Source organism: Dermacentor andersoni, chromosome 2 (genome assembly GCF_023375885.2).
Source record: "Dermacentor andersoni chromosome 2, qqDerAnde1_hic_scaffold, whole genome shotgun sequence".
Classification (NCBI taxonomy): Eukaryota; Metazoa; Arthropoda; class Arachnida; order Ixodida; family Ixodidae; genus Dermacentor; species Dermacentor andersoni.
Window position 1 is genome coordinate 76,784,033 of NC_092815.1, and position 25,148 is coordinate 76,809,180.

A 25,148-nucleotide genomic window follows, 5' to 3' on the forward strand; every position below is an offset into this window, starting at 1 on the left:
CACACTTCCGCGAAAGAACTACTGTTGGGTAGTGGGTTGCATCACCGTATACAGTAGATTGAAAGGTTAGGCCAAGCTCTCGCTCTTCGGAGTCCCTAAAGATGAAGAACGGCGACGCGTGCAGGAGCTCATTCTTCACCGCACGGACTCCATTCGTGAGTTGCACTTTGATGCAAAGTACATACTGAGGGATCATGTGCATATCAATTGAAGGCCAGGAAGTATCTACACAGCGTGGAAGGCCTGCGCTTCGGTCTGTTGCGGTACCCACAATCATTTGCCGTATTTTCAGGATTATCTCTACGAGCAGCCTACACCCTAGCAGCCCACGCGAAAGAGAACGACCTCATATGCAACAGATGAAGGCCGGTCAACAAAGAGAACGCTCCCGCTCTCAGTTGAACGGTCATTCAGATTGGAGGCATGTGTCAATGGAAACCTGCGCGAGCTCGAAGACATAGACAACCGATAACATGCTTCCTATATATAAACAATGTGTTTTGCTTTATTCACCCAGAGGGTCTGGAAAACCAACTACATCTCAGGCGTATATGACGCACAACAATAGGGAAGAAAAAGGCTATTCCGTAAATATTTTCAAAACCGGCAATTAACCTAAAAAAAAATGTGCTGCACGTAAACAATAATGTGACCCGTATAGGCTCCCTAAATCTCAAATCGCTGCCGTTATTAGGGCATCGGGGAAATTTTGTTAGCATTCAATATATCGCCTTGAGAAAGGAAGAAAACAAAGGTTTACCAATTTTTATGTAACACCTAATTATGCCACACAGTTCATTAATTCCTGTAACTCATCCATTACGGGGTCCCCATTTCTTCGGAATATCAGCTATGAATTTCGTTTTCTCATGACACAGTGAAACACGTACATAAGGTAAGGAAAGCAAACTGCATGCAAACGCGATCCATCTGACTGCGTGACTCCAGCTAATCCAGGCACGGTCATCCTCGAACGCAACCACAACGCTGCGCTCGACCGCGGCCGTGCTTTTTTTTTTGTTGTTGTTGTTGTTGTTGGGCACGTTCTCCGACCGGCGCGCGCGGCGCGTGGCCTCCAGAAGAAGGCGATGGTGGCGCCCTCTGGATTTTCAATAAAAAATGCCTCAGCGCGGAGCCCTCGTTGGACCCACTCTCCGAATCTAGTACACTCTAGCTGAATGCATAGAGTTAGTAGAACAACAATGCATCCGCCGGCGCGTTATATGCGCGGGCGTCTGTTAGTGGCTACTAACTCTATGGTTAGTGGGCGTTATCGCGGGCCTCCGAGACGGTGACAGATGCCATGGTAGTCTCAGAGGCCGCAGCACTAGATTGCAAGTTGCAGGCGTTCGCCATGAGAGGCGCTCGTCACCCTTTCGCGGAGGAGAGAAAAGGGAGAGGGTCCGGAACCGAGCTACCGGACAACGCGGCAGGCATCTAGTAAAGGAGGCATTGGCCCGGCACAACACTCGACTACACAAGCCTGCACGAAGTGTTGGTTAAAAAAAAAACCTATGGTGCTCAAGTCAACGTAGGCTCAAACCCGACGTCGATAACGTGTTTTCGGCTCCCAAAATCGCTTCCGTCGTATTCAACCAGCCAAAGCATAGCCTTTAAGATTCGCATTCAAAATCTAAAGAACACCATTGTTTGTGACCTAGATTTGAACACCACCTATTTCGACGGCTACTCTTGGGTAATAGTAGGTAATATATCTCGATGGCAAATTTTCTTCATGCAAGACGTGTTAGACCACTCTATACGTAAAATCCTAGAGTTTCTAAATAAATACTAATATGAAACTCTATGCGTTAAAACGTGTCATGGTCGCCATGCTCTAGGCGTCACTTATCATCAAGCCAGATCCAATCCAATTTGAGGTCGTAGCGCTCGGATTCGAATTGGAGTAACAGACGTAGCAACTTCTGGTTTGTACTGCATTGCGGTGCGCGAGCAAGAGCGATGTGTAAACAGTGTGAGCGTTTAAATTCGTGAACAATGAAGCTCCTGAAAACATATGGCAGGAGATACAAATCGAGTTTCCTCGAAGCTTCCAATACCAAACGCGTCTGGAGCCCCGAGGTGGTTTTGCTTCAAACGCCGCCGAGAAATCAGTCGGAAATTCTTTTCGACAGCCTATGGTAGGTACATGAACTTTATAAACACGGCATCAATTGCTTCCCAGAAAAGCTTGTTTTATTCATGCCTTCACTTTCTTCACCAGCAACCCTACGGCGAAGATAAAGCGTGCTCCAAGAGGAAAAGTAAGTTCGAAGATTTTTCACTTTTGTTTGCGCGGAAACTCGTGCTTATGACGGTCTAGCAGCTTCAACAAACGAAGTGTCTATCGTTCTGTCCAAACGGAGTGATAAAAAATGCTAAAGTTTCCGCCAGACGCAAGAGTTCTGCAGGTAGCGTTCCGTCCAGAAGTAATCCAAACGCCAGCGTACCGTTCTTTCCAGATGATTCATGAAGGTAGCGTGCCGTTTGGACGCCTCTTCATACTTTTGCGCTTCTTTACTCAGGTTCCTGAGGTCTACAGGCCTTCATAATAGACCGTAAGAGCGCCGCTTGCTACCAGCTTTATAGCATACGCGGTAGGTTTGTGCTGGTCCCTCTTTCTCTTTCTCTCTTCCGCGCTTTCTCCTTCTTTCCTCCTACCCCTTCCCCCGCTCAGGGTAGTCAACCAGAACTACCTCTGGTTAACATATGTGCCTTTCTCTCTCTCTCTCTCTCTCTCTCTCTCTCTCTGCTGCGCTAGAGTTTCTCTCAGCAGGAAGGAATTTACGTTTACTGTGCGATTTGGCCCCATGAAATCATTCAGCATGAGAAAATTAAAATAATAGCAACAAAGGAACGCCTGAAGATTATAATAAAGCGGGCAGCACAGTAACTCCAGGACACTCAAGGGTAAGTGGGGGTTCAAAAATGGCACAGGTCACTGAGGCCTCTGCGTACCATGGTTGTACCAGATCAACTGTCCGCAGTCAACTTTGTATGCGAACACCCCTGGCACACTGTGGTCTCGGCAGCCACAACCCACAGATCAGTCTATGTTCCAGCTATGTCACTGTTTCTCCTTTGCAATTCTGGAGGCACGTCCAAAGTATACTCAATATGCGTGCGCAGGAAGAACATAGCAGCTCCTGACTTCAATTACTTGTCTGAACAGAACTGTACCAGTAGTTATCGTTCCAGCTGGACAAAACGCTAAACACACACTAAAACAATATAATGCTTCTGAAATTTGTTGGTCATAACGTGCTGCTAACCGTTGTAGTGACAACAATTGGATTCAAGGGACAAAGACATGTATGGCACAGTATTGGTCTACATTGTCTTTTAAAGTGAAACACGCTCTTTCACATATTTTCGTGGCAGATGCTTGGGGATCAGAGATTGAACTTTCATGCAAAGGGTGTGCTTTCTCGCTCAATTGAGTTGCGGGGCAAATTCGTTATGGGACATCAGTTGTTACAGCTCTTATTAAAAAAGCACGAAGTGATGCACTGTCCGAAACAATACCAAACTTAATGACGTTTCGGCCCCCACATGGGAGCTTTGTCCAGAATCAAGCACGTGCTGTCCACGTATACTACTGCTACAGATGTGCTGGTTAATGGTTCTGTTCTCTAAGGTATTATGCATTGAAACAACACACACTACCTAAATATCTTCACTGTATCAAATGTTGGCTTCCAAGTGCATGATTCCTTTAATAAAGCAAATAGCTTCCTAGAAGTGTTCAGCTATTCACAACATTCACAATCATCGTCTGTGGTTTCAGCACAGTTCTTTTTTTTTTGCATTTATATGTTTTTCTCATTTTTGAAAAGTTTTAAACTGATCTAAAGGTCAGGAAAGTGGTCTTCTTTGGCACACCTCTCATTTCAGGGATTCTCGAAACAATGCATGCCTAATGCGTAGTAATCATACCTGTAAAGGCACCTTGTACTGAAGCTTTTCACAGTTGACAGAAGAACCAGAACACATAATGCAAGTGAAACAAGCAAAATCGGAGACACGCCATCAGATTCATGATGACATTTCGGAGTGCTTATTGTGAAGCAAGTGTCATGTTAGAATGCGGCAGTACGAACATTTCCAAGCTTGGGCTTTATACTGGGCAAAACTTGGTTTTTAACACTCAAACAAGCGTCTCTCGGCATTTGAAGGGCTGTTGGATTTTTTTTCGCCGCCCAGGGAATAGTATTAGCGACACCTTTAGCATAATTGAAAGAGTCGCAAAGTCCTCTGACCTGTGCAAGTTGTCTGTATTCATTGTAATCGCCTGTAATCGCTTCTGATTTTTCATTGTAGGTAAAGTATGGGAATGTAACTAACCTGTTCAACATCAGCTCCGAGCAATCTGAAAATCAGCATCGAAAGAAGTCTGGACCTCCCTGTGGACGTACTGACGACCGAGCCTGCAGGAAGCGCTCACAACAGAACTCCAAAGCCCACAGGAAATGGGTGTGTAGTGTGCAAAAGTTTATATAACTGCATTGCCTTACATTGCTGACATTCTCTGGACGTAACTGTCACAGTGGGGATTATAGATGTGGTGAGGACATATGGCACAAGCAGCTAGTTGATGACAGGCATGTCATGCGTTGAAAGCAGCAGCAACACGACGATTCCTTGTAGTGTTCACCAGCTGTTAACCATCCTGCAAGCTGACGCCAGTTATTGGGGGACGTTGGCACGACCGAAATAATGTTCACACCTCATGTCGCTTGGCTGGTTGAGAGACTAGGTTTTTGTTTTATCTGCTGAATGTGACATCAGGAGCTCATATGCTGCGGCACAGAAGTAGCATCTCCAGAGACAGTGCTTTTTGTAGCTGGACTTGAAGCATGGGGAAAAATTAATTCCTGGAAGACTGGAGGCAAGAAGCTTGAGTATCATCTTTCATCTGCTGGGGATAATTATGTTAAGGGTAATCCTAGGGTCAGAGAGGGAGGAAAACCACGAGCTTGCTGAAAAGCCAGCTCTGTATTAAAGCACACCATGAGGAAAAGCTGCATGTTAAAGACGAGAAAGCCCTAGCCTCAATTAGAACTGTTAGAGCTGAAGGTGACTTAAGTGATGAAACATGGTTAAATAGGTGGATGTAAGGACGGGACAAAAATAGAATGCACAGAAGACAATTGCTAAAAGGACTCCAAAGGATTAACAAACAAGTGTATTGAAAGGACAGGGCCCACTGTACTAGAAAGGATTGCAATTAGGTGACCTAGCCCATCCAATCATGACTTAAGTGGTTCCACTGAGCACAATGAAGTGTAATCAAGTGCAGACCATGGTGGTTGCATCCCAATATGAGGGAAATGTAAAACTGCTTGTTTACTACTGTTTATGTAAATGCTGAAAGATTCCAGGTGCTGAGATCCCAGTGTGTGCACTCAGTGTCCACTTAGGGTCCACTTGATGTGTGTAAACTTACTGTTAGAATAGAAAGAAAAAAAGTCTATCAATCAGTCTAGCCTGTAGCTTCCAGTATGACTTCCCTCATAGCCCACAGTGCAGTTTTGGGGCATTAAACCCCATCAACACAAGTTGTTGTAATCTCACTGTTAATTTCTGATCTCATCCTTCCACAGCCTGCAGCCCAGCAGAATGGTGTGTCACAGAGCCTGGCAGACAGGAAAGCCAGACCAAGACGGCAGAATGTCAAGAGACTTCCAACAAAGCTGTCGCTTAAGAGCAAGAAGCCACAGACACAGCAGTTGCCACCAACTTCAATAAGGAAAGGGGATTTTCAAAAGAGCAAGTCGACTGCGATAAGCCACAGCTCCACTAGTTCCACATCATCATGTGAGATACCTAGGCGTCATCTCAAGGATGATGAGTCATTCTCATTATACCTCAGCAGGGTAAAGCTTCCTGGCAATCCAGTAAACCCCACCAGCTCAACGCCAAAAAATGATATAAAACAGAATGATAGGGCCTACACAGATTGCATCGAGCTGTCTAGTTTGAGTGACATGAATAGCATTGATATCAGCAGCCCTCACTTTATGGAAAATGACAGCTCTATTGCATATGAAGGAAACAAAAGGCCTAGACAGGAACGAACCCACACTGCTGATGGTTTGGTTCCCTCATTTCTCATCCCAGGAGATCACAGTGACTGGATTACTATACGGAAGAAGAGAAATAGAACAAAGTGCAAGCGCGATGATGGAATAAATAGAAATAGAGTCAAAATGAGCTTTACAAGTGGAGACGCTTCGAATTCAGTGTGGGATACACCTATGGCAGAAGAATGGTCACCAGTCCTCGTCAGCACACCAGTGTCTGACGGCCAAGTCAACAGAGTGGAAGCAAGAAAGGCGTGGTTTCTCAACTGCGCAATGCAGACACCACGTGTTGCACCATCCACCATCTGTAACAACTCTGTCTTAGTACAAAACTCTGCCATTTTGGAGAAACAAGTCCAGGGAACTGGGTCACGTAACGTAAAGGGTAGCCTGAAGCGAAAGCTAGCCAGTGCAGTGCAGTTTCAAGCTCCCTCAAATAAAAACAACAGTGGCTTGTTTTGGGGAAATGTTCCAGACAGCGACGTGAAAGCCAGAAGCCAATTGAGAGACAGTAGCAGGCACATGAGTCCTTCGACCAGCCACTGCAGGTCTGATTTAGAATGCAGCATCGTGCCTCTGTCACATGATAAGAGTTCTGTTGAGCTTTCTGTAACTCAAAAGGAAAAAGCTCAGATGGAAGATTTTTATGTTGAGGTTGCAGACCTTCAAGGAGGAGCCTTGAGCAAACCACATGCAACTTTCGCTGTATATTCTGCAAAGTCTGACGTTTTAGACTCGCAAGGGAGTGGAAAGCTGTGTGACACTGAGAAAAGCAAAAGTCGCCTATTTATCGAGCCAGAGGCTTCACATCAAATACTAGGAAACAATTCACAGCTGTTCGTATTTCAGAAAGATCTGCGTGTCAAGCTTGTTGACGTTATGAAAACATCAAATGCTGATAAGTGCTTGCTGCGTTCATCTTTGTTGGTTGCTCAAAGTGACAGTGAAGAGGCATTCTTGTCAGAGGAAGATGTCGTACAGGAAACGTTCCAGCTTAAGGAGCTGCGTGTTGTTCTCACAGACCTAAAACATCAAGAAACAAGGTTGAACAAAAATGCACACGATTGCTTACCACGCACATCTTTATTGGGTGATGAAAGTGATGCTGAACAGTCACTCTCATCAAGGGAGTTTGCCACGTGTAAAAAGTTCCAAATTAAATATGTGAGAGGTCGGAGTAAAATTCGAAGCAAAAGAAAAGCCCATCCAGTCAATAGTGACATATGTGGTGCATCCTTAGCACGTGAGTCACAGTGCACTCACGCTAATGAAAACATGCAGTCATGCTTGTCAAAGGAGCGTGCTCTGTGGGAAAAGTTCCAGCTGAAAGATCTGCACATTGTTCTGACAGATCTGAGAGACCAATGTGCAATACAGCCCAAAAATGAAGTCCAGGCAGACAACACCAGCTCGTGTGGAGAGTTGCTTACACATGAGCCACTTTGTGCAACTTTTGCTGATGCGGAAAGGTTGAACAGACACCATCAAAGCCAAACAAGCTCCTCTGAACTGTTCTACAGTAATAGTGCTCATCTGGATGAGAGGGGCAATCTTCTGCATCGAAGCATGAACACACCGTTTCAGCATTGTCTTCGAGAGCTTTCAGAAGCTGAGAACGCAGACATGGCAGTCGCCACATGTAGTCCTGACATTCTGATTTCCAAGTGTCATCAAATTATCAATTCATTTGCATGCCAAGTGGATCAAAAGCTTCCACAAAATAATGATAACAAGAGTGTCAAATATGCCAATAGTATTAGGAAAAGGTCAGAAGGACAACATGGCAGGGCCATTGAGAATGAACCGTTGTCATTGCCAGCTGTTGCTCTGACTTGTGACACCGAAAATACCGTGAGCAGTGCTACTGGTGGTTCGGCAACACAGATGATACCTAGCTCATATGCCTCTTCCAAGCACAAAACTGACTCTGAGCAACCTTTAGCACCATGCTTACGCATGTGCAATGAACTCAACGAAAAGCTTAAAATGCTCAAGGAGACCAAGGTTGTTCTTAAAAGACTCGACACTCAGCGCCAGCTCATGCAACCTCCTCCTCCAGCTGCACTGAAGAAGAGACTTGTACAACGTATGAGTTGCTCAAATAATCGACGGTCAGACTGTGCGCCAAAAGAGCGCATCATTGGTGCTAACTGCAACTCTTCACAAAATAAGAGTGCTTGTAAAAACAACTGGTCTGCCTGCCCGAGACGACAGGTCAGTATTGCATGACAGATAACAGTTGGAACTTAATGGCGTGATAATTAGACTTGCAGTCAGTAATTACTTAAGGAAAGGCTTGGTGCTAGAAAGTGGACTTATGAAGCATTAATAAAAGTTTAAGAAAATGTGGAGGGCACATCGATGTCAGTTGTATGCCTCTAGACAAATTATTTTATTTCATCTTAACTTTTGAAACAGTTAACAGTTCATGCAAGTCATGCGATTAAGCTTGCATATGTCCTATCAATCCAAATTAAATGATGGATTGCAATATTTTGGTCTTGTATTGTCTCGGGAGGGCACAGTGTATGCTGCTGTATATTTCTGTGGGTTACACTGCTTTTCACAACGAAATCGCTCCTCTAGCTTACCTAAAAAAAACCTTGTTTCTTCAGTAGCCTTCCAGAATAGATTGTATCTCAGTAACACAGAATAAAACTTGTATATAGCTTCTTTGGCATGGGAAGGATGGTTTTTCAAGTGTGGCCTTTGGTAAAAAAAGTGCACTATTTAAAGAAAAGTGCTTTTCGCATGCATGCAAGCACATCTGCCAAATTATATCGGATCACACTAGAGCAACTTCGCCTTTCTGTAGCAATCACTCAGGTGCATCTCATAGTTGCTATTGCAGAACAGTTGTTTGGAAATCTTGTACTAGCAGCATCAGATACGAAATGATATGGCGACCTCTTATAACAGTCTTGCAAAAAAAAGGAATGCAGGAGTGTTCAGGGTACACCGACGTTTCTCTATTCCTTTATCTCTGAGCATCATGAAGCAGCATGGCATCTTGGTCCAAACTTAAATATCACTTATGACATAAACCTCTTCTGCCAGCCACTGCACAGTTCTCGCCGCACTGTAAGACTTTGTTGAATTTGAGAGGTATTGAGGCAAGCTTTCTAATGGCAATAGATGCATGGCACTAGCGTCATTTTTCACATTGCAAGCACGGATTAAAAATTCTCACTTCTGTTACGACAGCATCAGTGGTACCAGCCAGTGAACACAATTTACTGGTTTTCCATAGCACTAATGCATGTAGTTAAATTGCTTAATAATCTTGACCCATAAAGTCACATGAAACTACAAAAACCTAGAAATGCAGTTTCTTGGGCAAACATTTTTTCCACACCTCAGAAAAAGCTATAAAGTATTTCAGGAGGGGCCTGTAGTATTTGTTTTAATTACTTTTAAATAGCTGTGGCCCTTGTTTTGTTGTATGCATATAACTTTGTTAAGAATCTTGTAAACGAAAACACTTTTATGTGGACATTGCTTATTCAAAACTTCAAAATTGTATCAATTTCAGGCAAGACTCACCATGGCTCGCAAAAGTGCAGTTCCTTCAGGAGTCCCACTGGATGCCAATCGAATGCTACTCGATATGTGCCGTCAGAGCAAAGCCTTGACCTTCAAGCAAGCTCTTGGTGCCGGGTGCGTTGAGTTCCTTGATTTCTAATTGTTGCTTGCTTTGTTCTAGACGCAACTTCCAACTACAATTAACCTCAATTTATCCCAAAAAAAATTTCTCATCCCTCTAGATAGCTTTCATAGAACACGACGTATTAATATTTTTTCACTCTAGTGAAGCAACTCTTTCTGCCAGTTTCAATTTAATCTTTTCCTGTACTGCTTGAGCATGCACTTCGGTAACCTCACTGAGAATCCACACGGGAGCTGCAAGTGCAATGTACTGCCATTCCAGTTGACAGCCCAGCATATTCTTGGTTCCTGTGCTGCGCTGATTCAGTTTGTGTTCTTGAGATTGCTCAGAAACGTGTAATAAGTAAGGGTGTAAAATTTCCTAATTGAACTGAATATGAATATTGCAGAAGAATGACCTTCGAATATCAAATTGAATATTCATAGTTTTATTTCTAAACCAAATAAAATATAGAGGTTACGTCGAGTCCATTTGATGAAGAGCTTTGTTTACATAATCCAATACGTATAACGCCATTGACAATTAGACGTCCGGTCAACTAAGAAGCTTATAAATGAAAATGGCTAAGAGGTGTTTTTATCTGGTGCACCGCAACGATGACAGTAATGAAACAGACAAGCAACACATCACCAGATGCATGTCACCAGATGCACAGAGACTTGTGATCATTAAAGGAGGTAAGTGTGATGCTACAGTACTGCAAATTCTTCCCATTGACCTGTTGAGACTGGCTAAGCAATAAATTGTCTTGCATCCTTCACGACTACAAATTCATATACATGTAGGCTGTCTATAGGCAAGGAATCTTTATTGAATGACTCGAAATTATTGAACAGAAGTCATTTGCTCCACGAGGTCAGTAAAAAAAAAAAAAAAAGGTTCCCTTACGCAACTACCACTGCTCGCCGACAGCAATTCATTGGGAACAGTCATTTCTTGCATGAGTCTTTTTTCATGTAGACTCAAACAAGTGCTGTTATCTCTTATATCCGAACAAAAATGAATATTTAAAATTTTGGACAGTGATTCCTCATACCGAATACATATTGAAGAGACCTGTTCATTCAGTTCATATGCAAAATTTCAAATATTCGCATACCTCCAAGTAAAGAGAAAACAGATGTGAAATTTTGTCACCTGATGGTTGAAGTGAAGTGCAGCCTGTTTGCTTGATTGACAGTCATGGCTGGCCAATGATGAATCATTGGAGTTCAGTGTTAGCACAGAAAAATGAGTCTTGCTTAAATTTAAAAAAATTCTTATGCATGGAGACATGAACACCTATCACTACCTTTGACCATGATAAAAACAAGCAAAAGGTCAGATGAGTTAAAGTTGACTGTATTTACCGTGACTGTATTGTTTTGAGTGTATACCGTATTTCTGTGTGCAAAGCCCACCTGTGCATGTTCTTGTACCGCCAATTACAACCCTCATGAGAGGAAGAAAAAAAAAGATACAACAATGTTCAAATCTTTGTAAAAGCGGTTGGGACAGTTGTGAGCATAAAGCAAAAGTTCAGACATAGACTTGTTTTGTAAGCCCAGTCACTACTGCTTTCACTGTTTCACAAATGTGAAAATTTTGTCTTAGACATACAGCTCTGTTGTAAAGCTGTTTGATTGAAGGCAATTTTCATCACAATGTTCTGATATAGTTTCCAAGTAAAGATGTTCAAGTACCAGGGAGAAGTTATATAACAGTTAAACATACAGTAATTCATGCATTGGTGGCAAAAATGTGCAATATTTAAACATTATTTCTTCCTTCAGTGCTTTCAAGCAGTGCCTGAAAATTGGCGAGGGCACATACGGAGAAGTATTTCGAATTGGACATGGATCAAAAGCGTCTGCCATCAAGATTGTGCCCATTGAGGGTTCCTTCCCTGTGAATGGAGAAAATCAGAAAACTGCTGCACAGATTCTTCCAGAAGCCATCATTTGTCAGTATGTACCTGCATACGGCAGACATTGTCAGCTCCTCACTGGAAGCTTACCATTATCACTGAAAAGAAAGGTGTGCGATCAGTGCATTTTACCAGTGCTGACATATGGGGCAGAGACTTGTAGACTGACAAAGAAGCTTGAGAACAAGTTAAGGACCGCGCAAAGAGCGATGGAACGAAGATTGCTAGGCATAATGTTACGTTAAGAGACAGAAAGAGAGCGGTTTGGATCTTGACATCAAGAGAAAAAAATGGAGCTGGGCAGGTCATGTAATGCACTGGTTAGATAACCGTTGGACCATTAGGGTTACAGAATGGGTTCCAAGAGAAGGGAAACGCAGTCGAGGATGGCAGAAAACAAGGTGGAGCTATGAAATTAGGAAATTCGCGGGTGCTAGTTGAAATCGGTTGGCGCAGGACAGGGATAATTGGAGATCGCAGGGAGAGGCCTTCATCCTGCAGTAGGCATAAAACAGAATGCTGCTGCTGCTGCTGATGATGATGATGACCTACACACCATGGAATGACTGCATCTTGGCTTGCTGGATGACTTGCTTTTGTTGCTTCTACTGAGGCTACATGCTTGATAACTTACTTTGAGGAGCGTGAATTTCAGTGCACACCGGTTGGTTAAACCACCAAAAAAATGATATGATGGATGCAGCTTTACTTGTTGAGTGCGTGTTGCTTAATTTTTGGCACCAGGCGTCACCACTTGAAAGTGCTGTAGTTTGTATGTTGCAGGTGACATGTATACGTTCCTGTTCAAGTTTTGCCCCAATTAAAGTAGTGCTGATACAAAATGTCCCCCCCCCCTTTTCTTTTTCTTAAGTAGATAGCTGGTAACTCCAAAATGACAGTTCAAGCCCTAATTTCCTTGAACAGGCAATAATTAGTGAATTGTACTAGCCTTTAGAGTGAGGAATTTAAAACATGCACCAAATAAGTGACGCTGAGTGTGTGAGAGAAGAGCTTCTGAAACGTCACAAAAATTTAGGCTTGTGGGCATGTGATATGTCTCTGACACTTATGTCAGTGCAGTAATCGCACTGCAGGCGCACTGTAATTGTCTTGCTGAAAGCATTAGCATGATAAGATAATGGGGAAGAGAAGGTCAGTAGGGCATTGTGCATTTTCGAGCACTGACAGCAGAGATTTCTTGTCAAATATGGAGGAGTAGCAGGCCAAGGGAACTTCTCAGGCCGACCTCTCCTTTTTGCCATTAACGTTTCCCTCTCTCTCCTGTCAAATATGGAAAAACACAGAATAAATGGCCGATGTGATGCGCCAAGCTTTTGGTGGCATGGCCATGGTGTGGCTTGCAATCAGTGAACCTGGCCTGAGCGGTGTGCGAGTGACTTGTGATACCTCGCACATTGTTGGTAATGTAGAAGGAGCGTTCGTCTATGCTGGGAAGCCATGCTGCTTCTGGGGCGCATTTTGAACTGGTCACATCAAAAGAGGATATAATTAATTTGTTGCGCATTTGTAGAATTCTGGAACCATGCTGTCAATTTGAAATTTTTAAACCATCTGCAGTTATTTATTTTTTTCATTGTGTCAGTACCCATTTATAACTTGCTATTTCTTTAAAAACGGTGTCTGCTGGCACATTTGCATTTGTCATCACTTGAAATCCACGGTTGATAAACAACAATGCCACTGTTTTCACCTCTTAAGTCATATCATTAAAGCGTTTGTGCTGGCATCAAATGATGGTTGCTCATTTGTCCGCATTAACCACTCACTGTGCGCTTTGTTTAGCCTCCAAGAAAGGTCAGGTTGCTATACTTGTTCTTTATACTGGCCATACTGTCTGGCTGCAACATCTTTAAACGTGCTCACCCCAGCTTGTGCTGCTTGCATTGAGCCCATCTGGCATTGACCAGGAAACCCTGCGGCTCTTACATCGAATATTCACAGTTGCTCGTCTTCCATGGTTTCAGTGTTGCTGTACAACCAGCTACAAGAGTTTGAGACACAGGTTCCATGACAAATGTGAATTTCAGCTGTATGAATGCAGAGTGCTTCTATAGATTGAAACTGAACTTAAAGCTATGTGCCCAGGCTTCCTGCATCTCATAACTTTTGTGGCTGACTGTGAATCTTGTGAAGGAAGTGTCTAAGAGCAGAAGTACTGTTACACTTGGCATTTATCTTGAATATGTTATGAGGTGAAGCATCATTGTCATTCCTTTTCCTTTTTTGCAGGGAGTTGAGTGCTCTTTCCCAGAAGGGACGAAACACTATCTGCCCAAATTTTATTGAAGTGAAAAGGTAATTGAAGTCGCACTCATACATGTGCAGATTTTTCTGTGCTTCTAGTTGATATCTACTGGCATTCAATTGAGTATCCCTTTCTTTTTATACCCACGTTGACGAAAGTGGGTAAGGTATATAGATTAGAAGGAAATAAAATGTTTGCCATACAAAACGTTTCTGGCACTCCTCCATACCTAGTATAGGAAATGTGGGAGCTTAATAAATTCAAGAAAGTGTGGTACACCGCTGCCAACAGAAGTCTATGGTCTGCAGGAGTTGCGAGTTTGTCGCCTGGTCGCATAACCTGAGGTTGAGAGGCACATTTCTCTGGTCACGCAAGTGCACACCGCCCCAGTAAATTCCAGGATGCATGCAAGTAGTTCAGTTGGCAGTAGTACACACTGATTCTTTCATGTGTGCAGCATGTCAAGCAAGTTGCCTGACCTACTTCATCTTAATCTTTTCTGTATAGCAGCAAGTAACCAAAATTGTACCATTTCCCAGAAAGTTCTAAGAAATGAGGCATGCAGACAGCCATTTTTTCCAATAAAAGCATTCAAGCAGCCCCCCCAAAAATACACACAATGCCAGTGCTGCCACCTTGTGCCAAAAACTGCAACTAGAAGCAAACTGATAGGTATGCTTGTCATCAGTTCACATTGCCAGGTATTTATTTCTCATGACAGCTATAGCCTTATACATTACAGTAGTGAAAATACTCATCAATAGTAGAAGGGTTAAATAAAGCTAAAAGACAGCCTGAACAAAGAGGGCTACCACGTTATTGCAGCGACTTTTTTGTAATGTTCCTTTTTTATTTTTTATTTTTTCCGTTTGAACTTCTTGTATCCTAAAAACTAGCACACACATATTGTGAAATGTGCTCTGCTGGAGATGATGAATAACCCGCCGTGGTGGTGTAGTCTATTTTAATGGGGGCAAAATGCAATAACACCCGTGTACTGTGCATTGAGTTAAAGAACCCCAGGTGGTTAAACTTAATCTGGAGTCCCCACTACGACATGCCTCATAATAATATTGTGGTTTTGGGACATAAAACCACAGAAATTAATTTAGACAATAAATATTAAGTTAATGTCTAGATACTCCCAGTCCCGTGGTACTAAAAGTACAGGTGAATGTGGTATTAGTGCAATTTGGCCTCTGGCAGAGCGCTCTGCGTCTACTGCACATTTAGCAACTGATTATGCAGCCTGCAACACATTGTGTAGAAAGTCATTGAAGAGCATCTGTTCTTTCTGATTGTGAGTCAATTTATGCAAGGAGAGTTTCATAATGTTACTCTTACAGGTTATACTACATTCAAGACAGGTACCACCCAGCCCTCCTGAAGCAGTGGGATGCATTTGATTCCAAAAGGGCAAGTGAAAACGATAGGCCAGGTAAGGCACTTGAGCACTGGTGAACACTTAAATATACAAGCCTTTGTGTGTGATTTATACGAATCAACATTCATGCATTTCTGTAATTCCTCTCTTTATGTTCTTGTCTTAAAGAAACATGTTGTATGCTTTGAGGACACTAAAAATTATTTTCTCTCTCTCTCTCTGGTTTTAGTGTAGGTGTCTTGCCAAGTAGGACACAGTAGTTTATCATGCCTTAAATCTGAAGTTACCATGCGTTAAATGTGAAGTGTTACATGTGCTTCTCACTACAAACACCCCCTCCTGTCACTTAAGTTTGTAGAGAGATACCAGCCATCTCTGTACTGAGTGTGTGGTGGAAGCCATATTGGGTATAAGTATGCTCGAATGTGAAGCAGTGACGATCATTCACTACATTCAAGAGATAAAGAAGTCAACTTAATTCATTCTTGTGCACTGCTTAAATTCAAGCAATGTCATCACATGCACAACATCGCTTCATAATGTAAATGGTACCTACATTAGTGTAGCTGAGCACGAGGTCGCGGGATCGAATCCTGGCCACGGCGGCCGCATTTCGATGGGGGCGAAATGTGAAAACACCCGTGTATTTAGATTTAGGTGCACGTTAAAGAACCCCAGGTGGTTGAAATTTTCGGAGTCCTCCACTACGGTGTACCTTATAATCAGAAAGTGTTTTTGGCACGTAAACCCCATAATTAATTAATTAATTACATTAGTGTAAAATCATGTAATGTCAATGCATCTACCATAAGAACATGTGCCAATGCACTTTCTTTCTTTTTGTTTTTCCTTATTGCAGACTGCTTCAAGGCAGACCAGAAGTTTATCGTGTTTCAGTTTGCAGATGGCGGGACATCCTTAGAAGATTATGAGGTCAGTCATTTCAGTAATATATTGCTGCTGCACCCTGAAGCAGCAGATGAGTATAATAGTTTCAGGCATTTTCAGCCATAGAAGTATTTCTAAATGGAATCAGGTTATTTTTCCTCCACACAAATAATTCAGGTCATAAAGTGTTTTTTGGTAGCAGCTTCTGCATCATTCTCTTTGCAGATAAACTCCTCAACAGAAGCCAGGAGCATTTTCCTCCAAGTTGCTTGCGCATTGGCCGTTGCCGAAACTGCTCTAGAGTTTGAGCACCGCGACCTCCACTGGGGAAACATTTTGGTGGCGCCAACGAAGCAACGTCACATTCACTGCCATCTGCCTGAGGGTAGCTTCAGTCTCGACACAAATGGTGTTCTGGCCTCGGTGATTGACTACACATTGTCCAGGTTACGCAAAGGTAACCATGTAATGCATTTTAGTATTGCTGGCCACAGTGTATCAGTGGCTGCAGTGCTGTGCTGCCAGGTGTAAAGTTGTACTTCTGATTCCCAGCTGCGGAAACAAACAATAGCCAAGTGTTGCATTGGAATGTTAAAGGGACAATAAATAAATAGTCATAATCAGTTTTAAACTGATAATGCATTCTTTCAAAATTCTGTTTTAGTTTATTTCACTGCAATAGGTTCATTATTAAAAGATGAAATGAAGGTCAGAGTTTTATATTTATCAATTCACGGCGAAACCAGTCCGAGCGTTATATATGCGTCAGTGTGACGTTTCTTGTATTTCTGCGGTTGTGGCTCAATCGAATGTCATGAAACTTGCTTTGTGCAGTATTTGGCTCCCTTTGTTTTTGTCTGTTTGACCTACTTGACTGGGGAGGGTACTAAACAGGAAAATGTATGACCCGAAGTCGCAAAACAATTTGGCAGACTCAAGTGTAGTTGACTTCTACGTAATGCAAAGCCTTGCACAATGAGCTGGTGGGTCCTGAGCAGCCCACGACGCACATTGTTGTTCTTGCGGCTTCGGTCAACTTATGTGCTCCTCACATTCGGGCTGGGTCAGCAGCTTTTCTGGACAGGAACTTTCAGTGTGCCCACTCGGCAAGAATCGTAGTGGCACGCACGTTGAATTGATGGGGCTTGAGCAGCCCAAGATGTGCTTTGTTGTTTTCCTATTGCATAATGTTCTAAGAGGGCGTCGGGTAACCAAAACAGAATCGAGCTGGTGGGCGACGCCGGAATATGATGCTTACGGGAGCGAAACATGGCACTCACTTTGTGCTGCCTGCAGAAGGAAAGATGGCATCTTTTATTTATTGCCTTAAAAGCGTGCAGTACACTTCCAACAGCACTACGCCACACTCGCTGTAAAACATATAGGTAAACATGCTTATTGCAATAAAGTCAGCAGCGATAGCTGTAAGTGCGACATATGACAACCTGCAAGATTTTGAGATTTGCTGGTACTGGAAGAAACTGAGTGCGTGCCGGCACTTTTGCATGACACGGGCGGAATTACTGCGAAGAAGTCACCATGGGAGGTGCTTAGTGCTCCTGATCACATGCGCCTCGCACCTTGTTCTCATGGGATCTAGCGGTCGGAAAACATATCATATGATCAAATTTTGGCAATGTACTGAATGTTGGTGCCTAAAGATAATGTTTTCCAAGATTGTATTAACATGTAAAAAAGACTAGTGTGTCATTTTTTGTGTTCTTAATTGCAAGTGTTGGTGCCAGGCAACTGCATGAAACAGGATCATATCAACAAGGTTCTACTGTGCCCATACACATAGAAAGGAGTACACATTATATGCTTCACATGCATACTTGATACATACAAATCTACAGAGAAACCATAACACATTTGCTACACATAAAGCTTCTAACAGTTTATTTGACAGGAGCGCTGAAATGCAGTGGTCACCGTAACTTGGTTATTTCGATGCAGAACACGCTACAAGCACTCTTTCACCAAACGCTGGCATTAATCACACATAGTAGGTGGCTTTCTCAAATTTGGTGTACGTGAACGGCAGACAAAGCTACAGTTGTTGTCTTGTACTAGTTTGCTCATGACACTGTTGTCTTTTTTCTGGCAGTTCATGCAGTGGGAAAATAGTAAGGAAGTGCTCGACAATGAGTCAGTTCTTTATATCACACTAAGCTCAGCATAGGACTCTGCTTTAGGCAAATTTCTTTTTCTTTTTAAATTTAGGCTTACCGAAATTGATAGGATGCTATATTAAGTCAAGCTAAAGTGGTAGTCTAAGGCATCAATATTGTTACGGAAGGATGAAAGAAGAGAGAGGAAGAAGAAGGGATCGGAGACGCTGGGTGCTGCGTATTGTTGGTTGTCAGCCATCTTAACTACTTTCACTCATCCTGTATATATATTGTAAATATAGTCCTTCTATACTCGCAACATCCCCATAAAATATTGGTGGAGGTGTGGTGGAAGTTCATATTGTGAACACAGCTTTAGTAATCGAGAAATTGAGGGAAGTGCAGTGCATGATTTGAGACTACACGGGGACATTCAAGTACTAGCCCAACGACGCAGGCACTCCTCACTATAATTCTTTGACTAGTATTAACTACACATAATAAAAAGATAATTACTTTATGAGACGAAAGAAAATGTAACTTCTCCAGTTCCATTTAATTTTTAGAAAAAAGGATTAATTGACGCAACAATGCAGGTGGTCGAAAAGTTCAATTTTTGCTCAATTCTGCACCACCCGCATTTTTGTTTTTGCATCATGCTGCGCTGGCTTTGCTGGCTGACAAAACTCGCATAAACTGCGAGTAGTAGAGAATGCCATGTCCATGTGACGTCGTGGGATGCCCGAACAGTCAGTGTCACTTGACCAAGAGCTTTGTCATGGCTCAGTTTCTCCATGGCCACGCATTGGTGTTTTGTGCCAAAAACTGTAGCGCCGTCTCTTAGGTGCTGTTTTACTCACCGACAGCAGTAAATGGTGGTGATGGCGAATGCAACATCATCACTCCCAGTTCAGGCACGGACGATTCTAATTGTGCTAAAGGTATGCACACCCTTCAAACGCAATTTTCTCTTAAGCTAAGTGTTTTCTTGGCATGAAACAGGTGCTGCGAGGTTTCTGGAATGGTATTTGAACAGTCCACATTGACCTAATATTTGCCTTTAGTGTCTGTTTAAACAATAGCTAGAAAATTGCTAAACCCAAGTTCTGCAAACAGAATTGTAGCTACATCCTTGTGAAAGCTTAGTTTATTTAACCCATTCTGTGGCTATGGACGAGTTCAGCTTGCCTATGGTACTTTTGATTTTCATATAATTCTAATTTTTTCATACCGTGCAGTTAAGCTCAATTCTTGCAAAAATGATTGATATTTAGTAGACATACATATCTAAAATATTGTCTACATTTTTTTTTTTTAACAATTGTGCAGTGAGAAAAAGGCTATTTCAGTCAGAAATCATAATAGTGTGGCATGGGAAGGTGCAAAGAATTAGAAAGACCAAAACAACTGTGTATCCTTTCTTATAATAATTTGCAAGCAGTTAATACATTTCAAATATGGTTAGGTTATTCATGGGAATATTGACAGTGTCACAATGGCTCAGATACGCACTTGAACTTCCCAGTACACGCAGCAATCAGCACCAGATTTGCAAATATTCTCAGACCCATGTTTGGCACAGAAAAAGAAAATTGTTAAAACATTTATTGTTGTCTGGGAAGTCGTACGAGTACTTAACAGTAGTTACAAAGCCAGTTCTATTGCTCCAAACATAAAACACTAGTTTGAAAGATACATTTAACTCTGTCATTATCTTTAAACCTTGTTACCAATGTATTAGCTTTGCGTGTGTGTGTTATTCATTCCTCAAAAAATTTCCAGACCACGATTTCTTAGGAAGCAACATCATGGTAATCCTTGAACACTTAAGCAGATTTTATATTTTTGTCTGCTTGTTCTGCGAAATATTTTGTGCTGTTCTCATCAGACTTTTCTTTCCTCTGTGTCAAGATGGAGCAGTCATCTATACTGATGTGTCCCACGAGGATGAGCTTTTTGGTGGTGTTGGCGACTACCAGTTTGACATCTACAGGCGCATGAAAGAGCACAATCAGTGAGTCCATCACTCTGCCCGCTACTGATCATGCGAGGCACAACCAGCTGCACAAATGATAGAAATGACAAATCAGTCATTTACATCACACAGCTCTTATACCAATCTGTTAAGTGCACTCAGAGCTTTGAATTTGAACTCTGCGTGTGAACCCCTGCTGAGGGATATCTTAAACATGGTAGTTTATAACAAATAAGGAAGAACCATACGATTCTTTAGATCCCCAGCCATGTTGAGATATCAGAGAATGAAACAGCAGGTAGACGTGCATCCATGGCAGTGCACTAAGTCATAACTCGTGCAACATTTCAATACAAAGACAGTATCCGAGCGATTCATAAGGCCCTGGGATCAAAATGCCAACAAAAATGGAACTTTTGCATAAATAACTTAAAAGTTACATGTAACTAAACCCCTGCTCAGTGAGTGGAAATAATGCACTCACCAGCAGTGGTTCTATGAGGTGACCTTATTAGAGTGTTTTAGTTGAGCGTGTTTACGCTCCGCTGAGCAGCTAAGCGGAGCGGAAGCGTGAATGCGCATGCACCGTCCGCTTAGCCGTAAGCGGGCTAGCGGAGCGAAAAACACGGTCCGCTTAGAAGCTGCCTGAGCGGAGCGTGCCGTGCAGCGCTTAGGCTAGCGTTGGCGTCAGAAAGGATTGGATTGGATGCAAAAAGCAAGCGTGCTGGCTATCATGTGGCGTTCCCAAAGACTGCGCTTTATTTTCCATGTATAAACGCATTACAAGCGCACGTCTAGATACTTCATGGAGAAATAAGTTATATATATATATATATATATATATATATATATATATATATATATATATATATATATATATATATATATATATATAGATATACATATATATGTTTTACTGTATAAGGGTGATCAATAGGTGTATTTATTTTCTTTCATTACCCTGAATTTGGCCAGGGGGCGCTGCAACTACGAAAGGTCCGCTCCGCTACGCTAAACGTATAACTAAAACATAAAAATCGCCCGCCGCTCCGCTGTGGCTTAGCGGGGCAGCTCGGAGCGGAGCGTACCGTAAAGACGCTCAACTAAAGCACTCTATTGAGGTCACCTCATAGAATCTTATTAAGGCCACCTCATAGGTCACCATATGAGGTGACCTATGAGGTAGCCTTATTCACTTTTGCACCGCTATTACCCACCATTACCACTCGCCGGAAGTGAAGCAAGACCTCTGAGATTAGGCAGCACCCGAAGCGCTCCGGGACTCGCATCATAGCCGCTAACCACCAGGGGCATGCATTGTCTGAATAGGTGCTGTTTGCAGGCTGCTAAAAATAAGAAAATTATAATTACCGGCCCTGCAGAGACTGTTTCAGTGGTATGTAGTACTACTTACTTATAACCAATTTAGCCAATTAAGGATGCGCATTTATTTTCACTTCTGTTATTGCGACAACTTTTTCTTCATCTGCGATGTGTGATGGCGACCGAAAATTTGACTGTCACTGTCACCAATTTCCAGCTTTTTTTGCTTTTGTTGGCACAGATCTGGACGATAATTGCTATTGTATAGAAAATGGATAAGCAGTGTACACTAGCATGACATCTAATTTAGCTAATGGTTTCTTAGCATTGCCGCTGGTTTTCAAAGCATTGTCTTGATTTTCACGACTTGCAGAAATGACTGGAAGAGCTACAAGCCATACACAAACGCACTTTGGCTCCACTACCTTTCCTGCAAGCTCCTCGAAAAGAGTTGTTACTCTACAAGGAGTCGACAACAGAGCTCCGCAGCAGCCGAACTCAGAAAGTGGAGTGACACGCTCATCCTTCAATGTTCATCATCCAAGGACATTTTTCTCAAGTGCATCAGCACACAGTCTAAAAAGAAAAGAGCATGCTCTTGCGTTGGCCACTGATGAGTGGCTCATTCTCCAAAAATGTCACTGCATTGTCACTTCTCATCCCATCTGTTGTGTATTTAGCATTTCACAGGTTCACTCTATGACATCATGGTTATGATTGAACACCACTGTGTGGTGGAACTGCTCTTTGTAAACATAGGTTCACTATGATGGCGCTACACAAGTGTCACAACATTTTTTGTTTCCATGCTTCACATGTAAATACTCATTTCCAGTCTCATTTTTGTTCACGACCAAGTGTGTCTGCATTTTATCAGTTTTAGAAATAAATATCACTGTAGTACTATAGTAAACTCCATTGTTGTTCTGTAAATATATATACAGATAGACAAACGAACGGACAGACAGACAGACAAACAAATATGCATAGATACAAAGAAAAAGTGGGGAAGAGTAAAAGGTTATCAAAGCTTTTACAGTTCAGTACACTTATAAAAGTTATCACAATATCTACATTATATAGTCCGATTTTACAAACTCAGTATACACCCCGCATATACAGTAAACTTTCACTTGAGTGAGCTTCAAGGGACCCAAGGAAATAGTTCACTTAACTGAAAGTTCACTAAACTGAATATTCACTAGCACATGGAACAGCATAGGGCACAGCAGACATCTGGTCAAAAGTGTGAATTGCAATTTATGGAGTTATGTACATCAATATATACAAAGTACGTAATAGTTACATTATATATATGTGTGTGTGTGTGTGTGTGTAATTTTTGTTTGCGCTAGTGCTCCCAAATTTCAAGAAATAACGAAGCTATCCAGAGAGCCTATGTTATGCATTTCCTCTGGCACAGCTTGTTGTTGAGACAGGAAGCTTTACAACTTTCCAAGGCATCCTACAGCCTCGGCTAGTATTGCAGGATTTAAATCTGCCTATGACGTTGCATCTTCCTCGTTGCACTTTTCTTCTTCGGGATAAACCCTGGAAAGAATTTCCAGATCTGATAGTTCAGCACAGGTAACAAGCTCACTGTCACACTGTGCATAGCTGCTGCTGGAAAGGTGATTTTGGAGGCGGCGGGCATCGGCTAAGCCAATGCTGCAGAGCGCAAAACTTTGTTGAACTGATTTCAAAATTGAGCCCAGGTCCATTGATCAAGTTCATTCAACTGAAATATTCATTATTCAGAAATTCGTTTAACTGAAGGAGTTTTGCATAGAATGCATAGGAAACCCGCTAGAAATATTCTAAAAGTTTGTTATTCTGATATATTCGTTAAACCGATGTTTGTAAAACTGAGATTTTACTGTATGATGTACTTGTATAACTGGACTACACAATATAGTAGTAAACTTCATGACCCTTATTTATGAATTCATTCAAATGTTACAAGTGGTTTGTAAGAAAAGCACTCAACAATGACAAACAGCTCCTACAAAGTTTTGCGAGTCAGCTCTGTTCTGGACGGTACTGTGCTCAGGACATGTGACAATAGTGTTAGTTTTTCCCAGCCAGTGATAAAAGCAGGAATAACATGAGGGAACCGCTTTTTTACTTGCAGCTAGCTCTTTTTCTAAGTTCTTTGCAAAGGCCTTGTGCAACTCTTTATAATGGTTAATCACAGACTTAAGCACAATCTTCATGGGGTTCTCATCCTGTACAAAATAAAAGTAAAAGTAAGTTAGCAAGATGATTGCCACTGCCTTCTTTCAAATGTATGCCTGCAGCTGTAGGTTAGTTTATCCTCGTTAAGCAGTTGCAACAATAGAAGAAAATGGGCATTAGTGTGAACCAGAAATTCAGCTTTCGAGAAAGCTATAAATATCACAGGCATCTTCATTGCATGTAGGCTGCAGACTTTTGACAAATGTTTCTTCAAGTAGTCAGTTTCGGTTTTGCTTTGGGACAAAAACACACAAATCAAATGATTCAAAACTGCAAAGTAGTATTGCATCCTAATCTGTGAAGGAGCCAATTTCAGCACTGGATGCCACAGCCGAACACAACATATTGCAGACCTGTTGTGGCCTAGCTTTCTGGAACAGAAGCAGCAAGTCAAACTATGTTTTGCATGAATACAAGGAACTGCTAATTTAGCATGTCATTTTAAAACATTTTTGTGTGTTCTCGTGCCCTTGCCACTGCAGCATTAGGTGGCAACATTTATACTTTTCACTCCTGCCTCCGATCTGCTTGCACATTAAAATTTTGCTTTAAGACGCTTAGTGCAGGTTGCACTGATGTTCACAGAATACTACTCTCTATGCAATACAGTTTAACAGTAAGTCATGAATGTCTGGCATCAGTAAGCACCCATGATTTTCAGAGGATAATGGTAGTGCATGTAGATGTGAAAGAAGGCCCATTCCTTCAATGTAGATCAAATTTCATGAAACTTAGAAGTGGCATTTGTCTGAAGGTAAGGCAAAGCAACAAACGCCCGCACGAATACCTCAAAACGAAAGTGCAACTTAAGAAATTACTGTGTTTACTTGATTCTAATCTACCCTAGATTATAATATGCATCTGATTTTCGCAGCCAGAGAGAGAAACAGATTTGCTCTTGTTTCTAAAAAAAAGAACAAAGTTAAAGTAATAGTGGACCAGGCATCATTCGTCCCTGTCCAATATTGGAAGGGGAGATTTGTACCCCACCTATTGTAATTTTGGTTTTGGACTCTATTCTAATATGCACGCCATATTTTAGTGAGTGATTCTGGAAAAGGATAAGTGCACATTACAATAGAGCAAAAACTGTGTGCCACCACCTTTCCAAGGGTGTGACTCTACCAAATAAGCTAATCAAGATGCTAGCGTAGATGGGTTGTTGGTCTGTGAAACAGTAACGAAATGAAATACTTAGGACTAACCACCAGCAGGTCAAGTGTGGGCAGCATGTTTTCAACTTCCTTTATCAATAGCATGAGTCTGTGTAGTTGCTGCAGAAAAAACCTAAGCAATGCAATGAGAAATAT

At 42.1% G+C, this 25,148-nt stretch overlaps 1 protein-coding gene across 1 annotated transcript; it reads left to right on the forward strand.

Moving 5' to 3' along the window:
* The first annotated feature begins 1,866 nt into the window (after window positions 1-1,866).
* LOC126541795 (uncharacterized) lies at window positions 1,867-22,516 on the forward strand. The gene is made up of 12 exons (XM_050188726.2): window positions 1,867-2,141; window positions 2,225-2,264; window positions 4,321-4,473; window positions 5,604-8,297; window positions 9,616-9,740; window positions 11,523-11,696; window positions 13,907-13,972; window positions 15,269-15,360; window positions 16,166-16,239; window positions 16,420-16,651; window positions 20,217-20,319; window positions 21,977-22,516. Exons 1-12 carry the CDS (start codon window positions 1,999-2,001, stop codon window positions 22,215-22,217), a joined length of 4,137 nt encoding a protein of 1,378 aa, XP_050044683.1. The 5' UTR covers window positions 1,867-1,998; the 3' UTR covers window positions 22,218-22,516.
* The last annotated feature ends 2,632 nt before the right edge of the window (window positions 22,517-25,148 follow it).

What these genes read in the sequence shown, in the direction of transcription:
- LOC126541795 (XM_050188726.2), top strand. Translation starts at nt 1,999, where the DNA reads ATGAAGCTCCTGAAAACATATGGCAGGAGATACAAATCGAGTTTCCTC. An exon ending in AATTTTATTGAAGTGAAAAG is followed by an intron (nt 13,973 to 15,268) that starts GTAATTGAAGTC and finishes TTACTCTTACAG; the next exon opens with GTTATACTACATTCAAGACA. An exon ending in AAGTGAAAACGATAGGCCAG is followed by an intron (nt 15,361 to 16,165) that starts GTAAGGCACTTG and finishes TCCTTATTGCAG; the next exon opens with ACTGCTTCAAGGCAGACCAG.